Here is an 18,981-nt window from a genome sequence, read left to right on the forward strand (position 1 = left end):
CACAACCTAGAAGTGTGTAATATTTTCTGGATTTGGTTTCCAATGGGTAGCATTTTTATCTAGGCTAATGAAATTAAAAAGCTATTCTCTATATGTTGTTGTTGTTATTGTCAAATGCTGTGGAGTTGTTTCCAACTAATAGCAACCCTGTATAGGGTTTCCAAGGCTTTAAATCTTCATGGGAGCAGAAAGCCTCATCCTTTTCCTGATGTATTTTGTAGACAAAGCTTATTGCCAAGTATGAAATTATATTTTTCTAACAAAGTCTCAATAAAAAAACTATCCTCTGTTATATCTTTACTGGCAGACCAAATTTGACACACACACAAAAAAATTACTTTCAAGGGAAAACCATTCCTCCTTTAAACAAGTATAAATTTGAGTTGCTTTTCAAGATATATCATTATCTTGAGATTATTCTAGAAGGAATAATTTTACACATTATCCTGTTTACAAGAACACACACCATTTTAGTCTCATGCTTAACATAACACCACATGCTGTGAAATAAAATGCAACATTTTGATAGAATGCAGCTTGTTTTCCAAGTTTGAGTTAACAAAAATAAATGCACATTCAAAAATCAAGTTCCATAAACTCACAGCTTTCTTTGACAAAAATAATGAAAGCAAAAAAAAAAAAAAAACTGGGCAAATAGATAACATGGCAAAACCATTCTGACATGGAAATATTCTTTCTTTTTCCTCTCCTCATCTATTACTTGTGATACTAAAAAATGGCCACTTATGTTCTCAGTCTTTTCTGCATTTTTGTAAAGTATAACTGTATATAAATAACTATGAGAATAATAAAAAAAAATTATATAACTATTGGACTATTTTGGAAATAGTTAAATGGTGAATAAATATAAATTCAAATCACTGATTTTTCCCTCTCTGAGTTAGAGAATATTGGTCCTGGAAGAAAAAAACAAAACACTTGAATAGAAATAAGCACAAAAAAGTTCATGGAAAACATGTTCTTTTTAGAACTTTAGCATTTTAATTATAGTGTATATAGTATGCAGTATAGAATTTAAAACATCCTTAAATCCTATATGTGGTACATAATGAATTAATTACTTCACTTCATTTGAAGATTATACTAAGTAAGGGCTTACTTACAAATCTACTATTTATTTTGGCATTCTTTTCATTTAAGGACCTAAAAGCCTCAAGACATACCAGATCTTGAATTTTTTATCTACTAAATTATGAAAATTATGGCATTGGAATTATGCATAGTTTCAAATAAGGACTTCTCATTTTCTTTGTGTACCCTTAAAAGTTAATTTAATATACTTGCCTGTGGTTTGTATTTTCTATTACAGTAGTATTGTATAAAAGTTAATATGAAAATTAAGATGAATGGCTTTTTTTTTTCAGGTTTAAACTAACATTAATGTTACCCAATTTGTTTTTCGACATCTCACCTATCTTATTGGTATGACAGTACAGTTAGTTTTAAAGGGTAATAGTGAAAGCATTACTGAACCAGAAAGTCGAGAGACCTACATTTAATCCCTACCTCTGCCCCTAATTAAGTCACATGACTTGGGCAAATTGAACGTCAATTTTCTCAAAAGCAAACTAGGACCAATAATGTTACTGTTAAGTGCCGTTGAGTAGGTTCTGACCCATAGTGACCCGGTATAGGGTTTCCGAGGAGTGGCTGGTGAGCTTGAACCGCTGATCTTGTGGTTGAAACCGACATTGCAGTCCAGTGCGTTAACCCACAGTGCCACACCAGGACTCCGGGACCAGTAATATCTGCCACAAAAGATTTCCAGGTGGAGGAAAATGAGATGATTCAAATGAGGACTACAAATCATAAAGTACTGTTCCAATGTATGTCATGATTACTGTGATTTTTGGAAATACCTATTTAGTATTATAGCACAGCAATTTGGCAGACTCCTCCTTTAAGACACAAAAATAAGTTGGATATTTCCAAACAAAGTTGAAATAGATCCTGCTGCCATCTAAAATAATAAAGGGGGAAAAATATAATTCCTTTTTTGTACTGGCAATTCTCAAAATTTAAGAAATATGTAAGATTCTCATTTAAATTAATATGCTGTGCCTACATTAAAATGCTCAAAGTCTAAAATGAAATAATATGACATTTTATATGTATAGCCATGCTTCTTTCTTTTATACACTGCTATCAAAATAACTTCTTTTAAATATCGAAATTACCTATCAAACTGCTATTTTGCTTAACAGTTTAGTTGGCCACTAGCAATGATAAGCATGGATTCTAACTACAAAACCTAATATCAACTATGAATGGACTGAAATATTACTCAAACTTCTAATTTTACCTACCTGATATCAACCCAAATGCTGCTCTTAAATTGGTTCATCCTCAAGATATACCCCATATTTGTTAAGAATTTCAAACATCACATTGTTGTTAACTTCCGACTTAGAGACTCCATATAGGGTTCTGAAGAGTGGCTGGTGGGTTTGAACTGCGACCTTGTGATTAGCAGTCCAGACAGCACCACACCAGGATTCCCACCAGACATCACATACACATAGCAAATATGGCATTCATCATGAATTCACTTAAAAAATCCTGTTTCATAGGTGAATTAGTTTCCAGTGGGAATTAGTATAATCCATGACTAATCTTTACATAATGCATTGTTTATTTTCTTCTGAAAATTCAAGTCACATATTTCCTTGAAGCTAACCTTTTATAGAATGTTTCTTGCTATCTTTTTTCTCTGTGCTTAGTTTAACAGAATGCATGCACTATAACAAAGTGTTCTTGATTTCTTAAAGCCTTTACCTAAAAAATAATTTAAAAAATATGTCAAAACACATTAGGAAGTCTCATCTTCATTTTTGATTGTTTTCAGCACTGAGTCTTCTCCCAATATTTTGCATAGTTCATTTAGTCTCTGCTGCATTTTGGGAACTCCAGCTAGCTGGGATTCTAGCTTTTGCTTTTCTTCACTCAGTGTTAAACGGATAGCAGTATCCAGCTGTTCAAAGCGCCATCCTCCTTCACCATCAAACTGTAACAAATGAGTATGATATTTCCTGCACAAATAAAATAACATTATTAGCAATAATTGTGAAAAACATTTTAGTTATGTTGTTGATGTTAAATGCCGTTGAGTATGTTCAGACTCATATTGACCCTCTATAGAGTTTCCAAGGAGCAGCTGGTAGGTTTGAACTCCTAACCTTGTGGTTAGCGGTCCAGTGCTTATCCTATTAAACCAAACTCTACTAGACAAGACTCAATTTTAATTATAGGTTTATTGTTTTAATTGATTGTTATTAAGTGCCATTGAGTCGTTGCCAACTCATAGCGACCCTGTATAGGGTTTCCAAGGAGCAGCTGGTGGGTTTGAACTGCCGACTTTATGGTTCACAGTCCAGTGTTGATCATACGGTGCCATATCAGGAATCCAATTTAATTGATAGCCAATGGTAAATTCTTAGTAAGGTACTAATATAGAGCATGGAATCTGAAGGATTTTTGCCTGCAGATGACTCCAGCCAACCAGAGCTTAGTTTCACCTTGTACCTAAGTTTAAGTTTGCTGATGCCAATTTTTGTGTGTATACTTCATGCATCTCTGATAGTAGAACTGCCAGAATCAGAAGCAGAGTATATTTGATAGTGGATTTTGGGCCACTTCCCCCACCCAGCAGAGGGAGAACAGAAACTCCCTGGAACTATCCCTTAATGACTGGTGATACCCCTAAAGCCTCAGAAGAAAGAAAGAAAGAAAACCTGTAAAGCTTTCCTATTTACAATATCCCCTCCCTGCTTCCATAAGCCTGACTTGCATATGTGAGGCATTGCTGCCTTCAGTCATGGTTGTGAGGAGATTCCTTTGTTCTCTGTACCCTATGAAAGGTCATCTAGTGGAGGCAGAACTCTAGAATTCATCATGGCATCATACTGATGTTTTCCCTCACCCTGGAGATCTATGTTTGTTATAGGGTTACTAAGAGTCAGAACAGACTTGACGAAATTTAACAACAACAACAAAACTTAATAAAGAGTCTGATGCAGGACGGGGCAGTGTTCCATTCTGTTATGATTGGTTCTCTATTAGTCTGAACTGATCTATGGCACCTAAAGATGACAACCTACCTAATATTTATATATTTGAAGATGGGGCCTCTTTTGTTCCCTAAACTGGTACCTATTTTATATTTAACCTCAAGAAGTTAAGTACTGTGGTTATTTTTAACTTAAAAGTCATTGATCTAATCTCAAGGAAATTCTTAATGATTTCTTATTATATATCGCAAAAGAAGACATGTTGCTCTTACATCTATTTAATTTATCCTCATGACCCAGTATGCTCCTGAATAAATAAAAAAGCACATATAGAATGCAAATAAGGAAAGAAAACTGAGAGCAGAAAGTAATTATTATAGCAAAAAACAAAGAAAATAATGAAAATATATAGCAATTCATTTACACACCATCTGTTGGTAATTCAGTTATTCTACATGAGTAAAATTTAACCAATAAAAAATGTTTTTACGTGAACTAGTTGATTGAAATTTGTTAAAGAAGCTTCCATATCTTCTTACAATGTAATCTCTTTTTATCATTGTCCAAATTCCTAGTTAGGAATTTCAGAGATACAGGTGTATGATATAGAAGACAATACATGTTTTCTTAAAAGGTGGCTGTAGTCACCTGTCTCTGGGATTTGTGGGGGATGTGTGGAATGAGTAGAGCAGGAAGAACTGGCCCCAAATAGTTGTGCCACCTACATTTTGTAACTATTCTGAGCTGGCATGTGTTCTTAGGTATCCTCAGCTTTCCTGTTTTTCTCTAATATTTTACTTCTCTCTTCTTTGAAGCTTTCAGCTATTCTTATTTACTATGATCAGTGAACCTATCCTTTAGTAGCTTGTACCTCCTTTATTTGAATTATGGTGTTGGAGGAGAATACTAAAAGTGCCATGGACTGCCAAAAGAACCAACAGATCTGTGTTGGAAGAAGTGCAGCCAGAGTGCTCCTTGGAGGCCAGGATGACCAAATTTCGTCTCTCATAGTTTGGGCACATTGTCAGAAAGGACCAGTTGCTGGAGAAGGATATCATGTTTGGTAGGGTGGAGGGGCAGAGAAAAAGAGGAAGACCCCCAGCGAGATGGATTGGCAAAATGGCAGCATCAATAGGCTCAAGCATGGCAACGATAGTGAGGTTGGCCCAGGATCGGGCAGTGTTTTGTTCTGCTATGCATTAGGTCACTATGAGTCAGTACCAACTTGATGGGACTTAACAACAACAACAACAACCTCCTTTATAGAACTGATATGTAATTCATATATCATAAAATTTCTCTTTTTAACGTGTGCAATTCAGTGTGTGTTTTTTAATATTCATAAAACTGTGTGACCATCACCACTGAATTTTCTTTACTCTCAAAAGAAGCTACATGTCAATTAAAAGTTACTTCTCACTACTCTTCCCCAGGCTCTTAAAACCACAAATATCTTTTGATTCTTATTTTTCAGGTTATGATATAACACTATTGTGTTGTTGTGTGCCATCCAGTCTGTTCTGACTAATCACAACCCTGTATGTGGTTTTTAAGAGTGACTTTTGGGTATGAAGGCTGACCTTTTAGTTAGCAATCCAGTGCTTATCCTATAGTGCCACACCACGGCCCATATTAAAACAGTTGTTGTTAAGTGCAGTCAAGTCGGTTACAACTCATAAGTGACTCTGTACAGGTTTTCCAAGGTGTGTCTGGTAAGTTTGAACCAACAACTTTGTGGTTAGTTGTTGTTGTTAAATGCCTAAGAATGAGTTCTGACTCATAGTGACCCTGTAGAGGCTTTCCAGTGCTCATCCTACACCAGGACTCCTAGCACTGTTAAATACAGTATTGATGCTACTAAGAGGTGGTGGTAGTGGTGGTTATGTGCTGTGGAGTCGGTTCCAACTCATAGTGACCTTTTATAGGGTTTCCAAGCTGTAAATTTTTAAAGGAGCAGAAAGCCTCATCTTTCCCTTGCAAAACAGCTGGTAGTTCCGAACTGCTGACCTTGAGCTTCGCAGCCTGATTCTAACCAATTCTCTCATATGTTGAGAAAATACTGTCAAAGATCAAGAGGGTCAACTGTGGGACAAATAACTAGGTTTGGCCTTTTATTGGTGTTTTCTTGTCTTTTGTTTTATAAAATAGCCAGGACCAGTGTGGATAAGCACTGGACCACAAGATCAGTTTAAACCACAAGGTCGGTGGTTCAAACTCACAGCTGCTCATGGAAGCCCCATCTAGGGTCACTATGAATCTGAACCAATTCCATGGTACTTAACAACAATTACAACAGCATTTGTTGTTATTGTTGTTGTTGTGTGTTGCTGTTGTTCAGGTTCAAAAGAAGTGACTCAATTCCAACTTATGGTGACCCTGTATACATTTCTAGGGAGCGACTGGTGGGTTTGAACCACTAATCTTGTGGTTAGCAGACCATGCTGTTGCTGTTAAGTGCTGTTGAGTCAGTTCTAACTCATAATAACCTTGTATAGGGTTTCTGAGGAGCAGCTGGTGAGTTTAAACCATTGATTGTGTGGTTACAGTCCAATGCTGATCTTACAGTACCACACCATAATGCCACACCATGTGTAAATGAGTAGAGGTTACACAGGCCTGGCAGCAGGCCTCAGGAAGACAGGTGGGGCATGATGCAGTCAATCATGCATATTCATTGATTCATATGTGTGCACTGAGCCCCAATACCTATAGAACCTTAGACCTTAGAGCTTCCTCCTTTGGAACTTCCTGGAGTGATGAGTACATCCAGGAATGAGAGAAGATGGCATGTCCCTGGAAACAATGGAAGCCTTATGCTAAGGATTCTTCCAGACTTTGCTTGATGTGTTTCTTTGTGTCTTTTCTGGTTGATTGCGTAGGTTGAATAAACAGTGGGCTTGTAGACACAAGGTTGGCAGTTCAAATCACCAGCCACACTTTGGAAATCCTATACAGGGTTGTTATGAGTCTGAACTGACTAGACTGAACAACAACAATGTAAATTTTTAAATGGAGGCTCTGGCATAACTGAAATCAGTTGGTTCCAGACCTAAATTTAAAACTTCATTTGAATCAAACTGCAGCCTGACCTAGAAGCTTCTGATTTTACTGAAAAGACAATTCAGTCTTTTTGTCAAAGTTTAACTATTAGTAAACCAAAGAGGGCAAGAGTCAGGATTTCTGGCTTAGCTGAGGAACTGCTCAAAGTGCCTATTTAGAATGTTTACTCAGCTTGGTCCAAAAGAAAGCCTTTCACAAGCATGTCACACTCCTAGAGATTAAGAAATAGAATTGGACCTAAAAATGTTAAGATAAAGACTGCAATTACTCCACAACTCTTTTATCAGTCTAATAAGTTATGTCTGAGTTTTTATTTTTTGACTCCAAATTAAACTTTATTTTCAATCACTGAGATTTTCTGCTTAATTTGTGCTGATACTTGTAAATTTTTGACTAAGGTAAAAACTAACCTTGTTAGCTTAAGGTAAAGAAAAAGGAAGACTGTAATGGTGGTAGAAAATTAGCTCCTAGCATAAAGCTTTGTGCTTCTTGCCCCTCTCCATGCCCACCTGATAAAAACTGTTGTTTTTCAGAGCACAATGCTATATCTTACCTGAAGCTGGCAGGTCTCTCCTTTTTGTGAAATGTTTTTATTCCTTCAATAAAATGCTTCATTTTTATTTCTAGCAGAGCAAAAGTCTGACTATCACATTATAAATATGTAACTCTAATAGCCTTTTGGAGTCCTGGAGGAAGCGCTCTGGGTTAATGCGCTGGACTGCAAAGGCATTTGAATCTCAAGGTGAGTGGTTCAGCTCACCAGTTACTTATTGGAAACCCTATACAGGGTCTCTATGGGTCGGAATTGACTCAATAGCATTTAACAACAATAGCCTTCTAGAGAATATGAACCCACAGGTCAATGACACTTGGACTTATTTTGGCTGTTGGATTATGTGCCATGGAGTTGGTTCTGACTCATAGTGACCCTGACTCATATGGTTTCTTAGGCTATAAATCTTTACAGGAGCAGAAAGCCTCATCTTTCTCCCATAGAACAGTTGACAGATAGTTCTGAGGTTAGCAGCCCAACTTGTAACCACTATGCTACCAGAACTCCTTTGACTTCGTTTGGAGTGGCTAACAGATAATGATAGAGCCTTAACGTTCATGAAGACCCAGCTCTGGTTTGCTGGGTGACAGAGAAAGGCTGCACGGGCAGTTGATGAAGGATAGCTTCTCACTTGTGACCCAGTCCCAGAGAACTAGAGGAATAGAGATGGTCTGGCTAGTTTGAAGTGCAGACTCTTGGCTCAGAGTCGCTGGGGATGAATTTTGACCTAATTCTAGGTGGTTAGGGTGAGACAGGAGATGCCACAGAAGTGGTCAGTGACTATAAATGGAGAGGTAAGGAGGTGAAATCTCGGTTACTTCCAGATGAGAAAATTTATGGTGATCCTTGCCATTGAGTAAGTGATAAAGGTGAGGTTTACTCACCCTCTTCTTTAGCAGTTTAGTCAGCAACAGCATATTAACTGTATTTTAGGTTTTGAGCTTTAAAAAAAAATGATCTCTGCACAGGTGGCACCTTACCAACACTAAATAGAAAACAAAGCATTTCTATGTCAAGGAAAAAATGTAAAAACACTATGAAATTATGAGAGCAAAAAAAAAAAAAAAGTAATTAAGTAAGAGAAGGATGACTATATGATAAGAAAGAGAAATAATGTTTTTTTTAAATATCATTTCATTTTACTTCAACTTTTCTTTTTCTTTCCTGAAACAATTTTTTTTAAATAATGGAAGTTTATATCTTGGGCAAGTTCCAAGTGTATAATGAAGATATGGCTCATCACTCTGGTCCTACAACATTATTTGATTTATACATGGGAGGAAGAAACTATGTAGGTGTTTCATGCCCAGAGATTCAAAGGTGTGTTCTATATTATGAGATAAAATAATATTACAGGATTTATCTTAGTCAGAGGAATGTAAAGGAAAATGCTATTTTAACTGAGGCTTCCTTCACAAACAGAATAGAGCACAAGAAAGTGGTGATAATAAAGCTATAATTCTATCTTGAAATCAAATAATTGAATAAGTTTCAAATGTTTTACCTCTTCCCACATCTGAATTGTTTTCAGAGAAAATAAGAATTTAATTTAGGGGGAAAATATATTAGAGACAACAGATTACTACCATTGAAAATGGTCAAGCTAATTCACAAGCAGAAATAACATGATTTTTATTTTTATAGAGAGATGTATTGTGGGCAGCTGCAATTAAAATATGCAATTAGAACCCTGGAACAACAGTGTTTTATGGGTAGGTATACAAACAGATAACACTGGCTGCATGGGTATGGGAAAGAGAGTGGGAGTACACCGACAAATATAGAAGGATTTGAAAAGGATATCTGTACATGGATATTTACCTTTTCTGCAAACATACTTATAAATGTTGTGGAGCATACAGCAGGCAAAATAATAAAAACTTCTTAGATATTATCAAGCATCTTAAGGCACTGCATTGCTGGGCTGTGGGGCTCAAGACCATAGTCTCAGGAGACATCATGGTCATTTGGAAAAACATTCTACAAAGACAATATATTCTACATCCTACTTTCATGAGTAGCATCTTGGATCTTAAAAGCTTATGAGTAGTCATTTAAGGTGCAACTATTGTTCTCTCCATTGTGGAAGAAAGAAGAGTACTGAAAATTGAAGATGTTTGGAATCAACTAGTGCAATTGACCAATGGAGCAGGTGAACATCAATTACCACAACTCTGAGAACAGAAGAACTAGATGGCATCTGGTTACCATTTCCAACTATTCTCAAAAGGATTACATTAGAAGGTCCCTGATAGAGTGGGAGAAAATGTGGAACTAAACTCAAAAATTATATTAAAAAAAGACCAAGTTACTTATCAGAAAGAGACTGAAAGAACCTAACACTATGACTCTTGGCTACCCTTCAGGGCTAGAATGGAACTTACCTTCATGACCCAATTTTCAGTCAAGAGATAGATAGATACATTGTTGTTTGTTATTGCCATTTAGTCAGCTCCAACCCACAGTAACCCTGTACAGGTTTTCCAAGAAGCTTCTGGTGAGCTTGAACCTCCAGTCATGTGGTTCAAACCGACTTTGCAGTCTAGCACAATAGCCCATAGTGCCACACCAGAGCTCCAGTTAGATGTAGGAGTGACAAGAACACAGGTAAGGTATGTTCACCATTGGTCAATCATACAAGATCAAAAGTGCAACAGTTATCTAATGTTGAAGTTGAGATGTGATGAGAAGGTGGGTAGAATGAAAATAGGGACCGCAGAGAGAAGCAGGCTAACTGTTGTTGTGTAGAGGGGATTGCAATCACTGAGAAGAAATAAAGTGTATGACTCATAGAATGTAAAACTGATGGTCTTGTCAGTAAACCTTCACTCAATTCACAATTAAAAAAAAAAAAAAGAATAACAAAAATAGGTACAATTAAATTTGGACTTTTGGGGTAAGATGGAGTAGACAGATGCAATGAACAGACCCTCTGCTACAAAGACACAGGAGACACAACGAAACAGGTATAGATGGTGATTGGAACCCGGAGCTTCAGAGGAAAGGATAGAGAGGTGAACTGAGTGCTGACTGGAAATGAGAGCAGCAGAGAGGGAAAAGACAGGTGCGCTGTTGGCTAGTCTATAAGGTATTAGTTAGAAAGACTTCGAAGATCACCCAAATAAAGCATAGCGCTTATTCTGATTTTGGAGTCAAGTATATGATGACAGTTTTGGTATGAAATCTGAACAGTCACTTGACACAAAATACTATAACTAGAGAGAGAGGGGTCTTGCCAGACCCCTTGGGCATTATGAGGCCAAAGAAACTACAGTTACTAATATGTCAAAAGAAAATTAGATATTGTTGACAAAACAGAATGTGAAAGTAGAAAGGTAGAAAGCAATGTGAATGAAAAGGTATTTTTTAGGGTTCATTCATGAAATACATGATCAATTTACTATTCTTTATTATAAGTATAGTATACTGTTTTGTTGTTGTTGTTTTTAGGTGACATTGAGTCGGTACTGACTCACAGCAGCCTCATGCATAGCATAACGAAACAGAGGTATATGTTGTTGTGATGTGCTGTGAGTATAAGGTATATAATCACAGGAAAATAATTAACTTTTCTAAATTTTCTAGTTCTTAGATTCCTCCTAGTTAAAACTCTAAAATGGTAAAAACTAAACTACCTATACTGCATAAAATTATTGTGAGGCTTAAAAAAGATGAACGTGGAGCAGAATAGGTACTAAATCTACATTATCAACAATTACAATCATGATATCAATAGAAAAATTCAGGAAATGGTAAAAATATCATCATCATTTTATTTACAAGGGGAAATGCCATTAGGCGTATGGGTTATTTATAAAATATTTTGGGCCTCTTTTCCTAAAAAAAAAATCCTCATGATTTAAAAAATTTAATCATTTGAGGGAATAACGCATTGTGGAATCCCCCACTCCATCCCCAGCCATAAATATTTTAAAAAAGGACTAAAAGAATGATGTTGTTGTTGCTGTTGTTAAGAGTCATCGACTTTGTTACAACTCATAGCAACTCTGCATAGGGTTTCCCAGGGGGAGATGGTGGCTTTAAACTGCCAACCTTGCGGTTAGCAGTCCAATGCTGATCCTATAGCAGCAACGCACCAGGAATCCAATAATTTATTCATAATGTATATGTAGAGTACAGGTGTGGCACTGCAGGATAATGCACTAGACTGAAAGATTGGTTTGAACTGCAGGTTGAACCACAATGTCAGTGATTCAAATTCACCAGCAGCTCCTCAGAAATACTTTACAGGGTGGCTATGAGTCAGAATCAACTAGATAGAACTTAACAACAACAATAACAACTATATTTGGAGTCTTGGTGTGGCACTGAACTGCAAGGTCAGGTTGGAAAAGGTCAGTGGTTCAAACTCACCAACGACTCCTCAGAATCTCTATATAGGGTCTATATGAGTCTGAACCAACTCAATGGCACTTAACAACAACAATTATATATTCTTTCCTAGTAGATGTAATGGAATTTCTCTCACGAATATATTCAGTTAAAATCACTGAATTTTTTCTACTTCTTTTCAGAATTACTAGAAAGTAATGTTAATTTTCAGAGTCCTGATGTGGCACTGTGGGCTAATGTACTGAACTGCAAAGTCGCTTGAAACGCAAGGTCAGTGGTTCAAGCTCATCAGCAGCACCTCAGAAACCCTATGCAGGGTTGCTGTGGGTCGGAACCAACTCAACAACACTTACAACAATGTTAATTTTAAAATAATACATTAACATTATGATTTTTGGCTTTTCTAGGTAGCCTACAGTATGCAACTTGATAGAAGTACATGTAGTACAAGTGATGTAGGAAGTTTAGCCAAGTTGTTCTGTGTACCTTGTTCAAATTAGTTATAGAGTTGGAAATACTTACCAAAGAGAAGGCCTGTGTGTTATAGACAGTAAGGAAATTCCAGCACCTTTTGCAGCTTGAAATATCTTTCCTTCAACATCAATGCTCACAGCACTGGTACATTCATCCAGCAATGCATATTTAGGTCTTCAAAAAAATAAACAAAATAATGATTTTGCTGTTTAAATGATAAATCTTTTCTTTGAACAAAGTAAGCTGTGATGTCAACAACTTTAAAAGAGCAAAAGAGACTATGTCGTTAATAAAAATGGTAAATGACAAAGCAAACAGGTCATCATTACCTGTTTTGGAAAAGAATAGCACATACTTCTTACATTTAAATTCCTTGAATAGATTTTTGGATATATGCTCTTGGTAAAGTAAACTTCATTATTATGCAGATGGATGAATCATAAATATGAGGCACAGGAAAATGAGGCAGGTCACTGAGTGCACCTTCCTACAGAAGACAGGTTGATTCCTCATGACAAGGATCTGACTAATTTCATGAAAAATACATTACAATAGCTAATTATCAAACAGGCCACAGCCCTGTTAGCAAAGATTTAATGACAGGATTGCTTTATTAACAAAGTGAGTTCCTAAGCACTACTAATGGAATTTCATTGCTACAAGACTAAGAGTGCGTATTGTCTACTCTTACAAATCTAGAGTAAGCATTTAACCTTGCAATGTTGAGACCATGCTTCGGAATCAAATTCTTAGAAACAATGGGTGAATGTTTATCTGATTGTACTTAAAAATTATTCAGTTTTTTTTTTTTTTTTTTTTTAATATCCTATCATGTGCCACCCTGTTCTCCTCTTTATTATTTCTTCCTTTCACTCACACTCCAGCCCTTATCTTTTTTTTTTTTTTTCCTTTTCCCTTTCTTCAACCGAGTCTGTTTGGATTTTGGGGTGTTGTAGGATAAACACTGAACTGATAACTTCAAACTCAGCAGTTCAAACCCACCAGCTGCTCCACAGGAGACAGATGAGGCTTTCTGCTCCTGTAAAGATTTACCGGAAACCCTATGCAGGGTTGAAATTGACTTGATGACAGAGTATCTGTCTACTGAAAAGTTGGTGATTTGAAGCCACTCAGCAGTTCCACAGAAGAAAGATCCAGTATTCTGCTTCTGTAAAAATTACAGCCCGGAAAACCCTCTGCAGAAGGTCTGACTCTGCCACATGATGTTGTATTGAGTCAAAAAGCTGTGAGATTCAAAGTACCTAACAACCTGGCGTGGCGCTGTGGGTTAATGCACCAGACTGCAAAGCTGTTTGCACTGCAAGGTTGGCAGTTCAAGTTCATCAGCTGCTCCTCGGAAACTCTATACAGTGTTGCTATGGGTCGGAACCGACATGATGGCACTTAACAACAACAACAACAAAAGCCTGATTTGGCTTTGTTATTGATATCAGAAGTGAACTCTTATACTCAGGTACTATTTATTTCAAGGTTAAAGATCAGTATCACATATTTGTCAGGGCAATTTCTTCCATGAAGGTAATTCTGATTTTTAAAAATGAATGAAGAATGAAAAAAGATTAAAATAGTGGTAACTTCTCATTTGGCATAAATAATTATTTAGTATTGTTGTTAAGTGCTGTGGAGTAGGTTCCAACTCACAGCAACACTGTATAGGGTTTTTGAGGAGCAGCTGGTGGGTTTGAACCGCCGATCTTGTGGTTTGCAGTCCAGTGCTGATTCTACAGGTGCTTTTCCAAGTACCTCAAGTCGGTTCTGACTCACACTGTTTCCGAGGCTTTAAATCTTCACAGGAACAGAGCCTCATCTTTGTATTGTGGAGTGACTGCTAGGCTAGAACCATGGACCTTGTGGTTCGAAGTCCAGTGCTTATCATATAGATTTACTTATTAATAGGATCCTGTTGGAGTCCTGGGTTGGCGCTGTAATACTAACCACAAGGTTGGCAGCTCAAACCCACCAGCCACTCCTCAGAAACACTATACAAGTTTGCTATGAGTTGGAACTGACTGGACAGCAACATCAGCAACCAGATTCTGTTGCCTAATCGAGAGTGGTTAGGTAGTGAAAGCTGAGAAATACAGGAATTAAAGGCAACTGTAACACCCACTTTAGTATCTGTTCTCTATCCAGAGAACTAAAGGAGCACCCGATGATCCCCCTTAAAACATCAACAGTGGTTTTGAGGGTTGGCTTTTAGATGCTTATTCTAGTTTAAATATTAAACATTGCTTATTTGGCTGAGATTTTATTATGGTTTGTAGATGATTTATTTCAAGTAAAAAAGATGAAAAACAATAATGAAATATAATAAAAAGAGGTTTGAAGTAAAATTTTCTTCTTGTGTACAGTTTTTTTCCAGTAATTACATTATTTATTGTATTTTGTCTTATCTTTCAGATTGCTTTGTGCTCAACAGCAGAGATGCCATTTTAGAATTAGAAAAAATATATCTTACACTCTGTTGTCATAGCAACTCCTCCCTAGACTAGCAGATTTAAGACAGATCACACACTTTTGTTTCCTTGGCAGGACTGGTGTGTGTGTATTTAAAAATATTAAGCAATAGCTGGAATCTAGAAGTGATAAATAAATAAAACATTAGACAATACTATCTCAGATTTTCTTTACTTTCTCCTTTGATGTAGCATCAGTAGAGTCAGCCTTGTGAAGTACCTAATTTATCCTCTCTAACGCAAGTCTTTTCCAGTCATACTTTAAATATTAAAATTACAAACCTCTTGAAAAGAATATTCCATTGTGATATTTACTACTCTATACCAAAGCTCTCTGTTTTAGCTACCTCAAGTCTTTCCCATTACAGTTTTTATTAAATTAATAATCTTGTTGCTAATTTAATTATTTGAAGATGATTGGAGGCAGTTTCTCATTATGATACTTTTCCTTCACTGGATTTAATATTCAAATTTCTTTTATTTTTTTTCTCAATAGTTTCTGTTTTCCAATTACTTGCTTATCTTTATTAATATTTTTATGGCTCACTACATTTTATTTCCATTAATTTATAAAGATCTACTTTCTTGTGACTTGATCTCTACTCAGTTTCAAGTTATACCCAAAATATTTTAGACACATACATAACTATCTTAGGTTACCGGTACTCAGAATCTTTTTGAGTTGTCATCCTATGTTATTGTTTCTTACTCTTTATTATAATCATTTTATCAATACAGAGACAGTGAAAAATTTATGATCAAATCTTACATTCCACCATATCACAATTCAGCAACTATGCTGGAGATCATATTACTGAATAATTATGGGCTAGATTCAAACAGATTCAGGATTACACTGGGTAACAGATGGTCATAAATGTCAAGCTGTAAGTTTTCTCTTGAGTCTCACCATGTCATCTGAGAAAGGGGCATTCCCAAATACAATTCAGTACAAATTCTGAGTTAACACAATTTGATTACTATATTTTTGGTACACTATACTCTTAAACTAAGGAGCTCTGGTAGCGTAGTGGTTACGAATCAGGCTGTGAACCACAAGGTCATTAGTTCAAAACTCCCAGCTGCTCCGTGGGAGAAAGATGAGGCTTTCTGCTCCTGTAAAGATTTACAGGCTCGGAAACCCTGTACAGGGTTGCTATGGGTCAGAACCAACTCGACGGCACTTAACAACAACAACATACTCTCAAACTAAGCAGGTACATTACCACAAATAACAAATTATTGACATAACTAATAAGTATCTGATTTAAAATTCTGGCTATAAAGATTTACATGAAATCATATAAAAGGCAAAAGTAATTTATAATAATAAAATCAGAACAAAAATTGCCTATAGAGAGATATTATTAGAAAGAAACATTAGGAATTTTTTGGGGGGTGGGTGACAGAAACATTCTTCCTATATTGGAGCATTCATTGGTGGTGGTTGTTGTTCAGTGCCATAGAGTTGGTCCAGATTCATAGCGAGCAACCCTCTATAGGGTTTTCAAGGAGTGAATGGGGGTTTGAACTGCCAACCTTGTGATTAACAGCCCAGCACTTATCCTATGTTATTGTTAAGTGCCGTTAAGTCAATTCCAACCCATTGCAACCCTGTATAGGGTTTCCAAGGAGCAGCTGGTGAGCTTGAATCACTGACCTCACAGTTCAAATGACTTTGCAGTCTGATGCATTAGCCCACAGCGCCACACCAGGACTCCTATAGCACCATGTAATTATCAAAATGTACTGACTTCTTTGATGTGGCACTGTAGGATAAGTGCTCGACCGAAAGGTCAGTTTGAATTGCAAGGTTGGTTGTTCAGATTCACCAGGCACTCCTTGGAAATCGGATAGAGGGTCCCTATGTGATGCTGTGGGCTAATGCGTCAGACTGCAAAGTCATTTGAATTGCAAGTTCGGTGGATCAAGCTCACCAGTTGCTCCTTGGAAACCCTATACAGGGTCGCTATGGGTCAGAATCAACTCAACGGCACTCAACAACAACAAGTAAAAAAAGACTCCACAGCACTTAACAACAACGTACTTAAAAGTGGATGCCTGCTGTGGTGCTGTAGGATCAGTACTGGACGGTGAACCACAATGTTGACAGTTTAAATCCACCACATGCTCCCTCAAAACCCTCTACAGGGTCACTGGATGACACTTAACAAGAACAACATACTTAAAAGTACCTTGGATTGCCAAAAGAACAAGCAAATCTTTCCTTGAAGAAGTACAACCAGAATGCTCGTTGGAATTAGGATGGTATGACTTCTTCTCACATACTCTGAACATGTTATCAGGAGGGATCAGACACTATAAAAGGATAGCATGCTCGGCAAAATAGAAAGTCAGTGTAAAAGAGGAAGATCCCCAATGAGATGGACACAGAGTCAGCAACAATAGGTTCAAACATGACAACAGTTGTAAGGAAGGAGGAAGACTAAGCAGTGTTTCATTCTGTTGTGCAAATGGTCGCTGAGTCAAACACAACTCTATGGTACTTAAAAAAAAAACAACAATACTTAAAATGTGTGTATCTGGTGCACAAATTTTACCTCAATGACAAAATCCCTCACTAGCTACTATATTGAGTCCTCAATATATATGACACTGTAGGATAAGCACAGGACCATAAGGTCAGTTTGAACCCCAAGGTCGGTGGTTCAAACTCAACAGCCACTTCTCAGAAACCCTATACAGGGTTGCTATGAATTGGAACTGACTCATGGCATTTAACAACAACAGCTACTATATAATAATATAAAAACCACATAATAGTGCTGTTGATGGTGTTGTCGAGTCAGTTCCAACTTCTACTGAGCCTGTTTAGGGGTTCCAAGGAGTGGCTGATGACTTTGAACTGCCAACCTTTAGTTCAAACCTCTAATCTTGTGATTCAAACTGACCTTGCAGTTCAGTGTATTAACCTACAGTGCCACACCAGTAATTAAAAGTACAGATATAAAATGAGGGATATAAATTACAATACACTTTGTAGAAATAGTTACACTAAAAATAAAGATAACAATGAACTGTGTACTAACATGCCTGGGAAGAAATTATATAAAAAACTTTAAAGGGTTTGTATATAGACAGTGAGATAACACACTTTTTTCTTTCTTTTAATTACCCACATATTATACTTTTATAAGATAAGCATATTATTATATCTTAGTAAAATTATTTAAATGATAACTTTGTAATGATAAACATTATATGTTATACTCTAATTTTAAAAATCTGCACCTAAATCTAGTCAAGCTTTTAGCTCTAATTTCCAGTTCACTGGTTATATGGGAGATTGAGGAGTAAGATCTAAGACTCCATGATGAAACAATCAATGAATCTAGGACAAATTCTACATGATACCTGAGATGGCTTTTTAAACAAGTCAGTGGCATAAAAAGCAGGGATGAGAGTGGGAGAGGGAGAAGATCTTTAGATAATAAGAGAATTAAGAGATAGAACAACTAAATGCAGTATATGAAATTGTTCAGATCTTTATTTGAATAAATCAATTGTGATATTTTTAAGAGAATCATGAACTTTGAATCTGAATTATATACTATATGGCTTTAAAGAATTACTATGAATTTTATTAGGTAATAAAATTATGATAAGTTACAATATAAGAATATATAAGAAAATACGAGAAAAGGAGCTCTGGTAGCGTTGTTGGTGTTGTTAGGTGTCATTGAGTCAGTACCGACCAATAGCGACTTTACACACAGCACAACGAAACACTGCCCGATTCTGGGCCAACCTCAGTACTGTTGCCACGCTTGAGTCCATCGATGCTGCCACTTGGCCAATCCATCTCATTGGGGGTCTTCCTCTTTTTCTCTGACCTTCTACCTTACCAAACATGATATCCTTCTCCAGTGACTGGTCCCTCCTGACAATATGTCCAAAGTATGAGAGACGAAGTTTGGCCAAGGAGCACTCTGGCTGCACTTCTTCCAAAACGGATCTATTGGTTCTTTTGGCAGCCCATGGCACTTTCAATATTCTCCTCCAACCCCATAACTCA

General features: G+C 36.7%; 1 protein-coding gene across 2 annotated transcripts in view; it reads right to left on the reverse strand.

The window, feature by feature from the left end:
* Positions 1-2,526: 2,526 nt before the first annotated feature.
* The window catches only part of ABCD2 (ATP-binding cassette, sub-family D (ALD), member 2), a 74,032-nt gene continuing 57,577 nt past the window's right edge, over positions 2,527-18,981 (reverse strand). The window contains exons 9-10 of one of the 2 annotated variants that reach the window (XM_006865297.1): positions 12,517-12,642; positions 2,527-3,050 (exon numbers count right to left, since the gene is read on the reverse strand). In XM_006865297.1, coding sequence (XP_006865359.1) covers positions 2,831-3,050; positions 12,517-12,642 — 346 coding nt within the window. In that variant the 3' untranslated portion in view covers positions 2,527-2,830. The remainder of the gene's footprint in view (positions 3,051-12,516; positions 12,643-18,981) is intronic. The other variant, XM_006865298.1, reaches the window with a different exon arrangement.

This window comes from Chrysochloris asiatica, unplaced genomic scaffold, assembly GCF_000296735.1.
Source record: "Chrysochloris asiatica unplaced genomic scaffold, ChrAsi1.0 scaffold00077, whole genome shotgun sequence".
NCBI lineage: Eukaryota > Metazoa > Chordata > Mammalia > Afrosoricida > Chrysochloridae > Chrysochloris > Chrysochloris asiatica.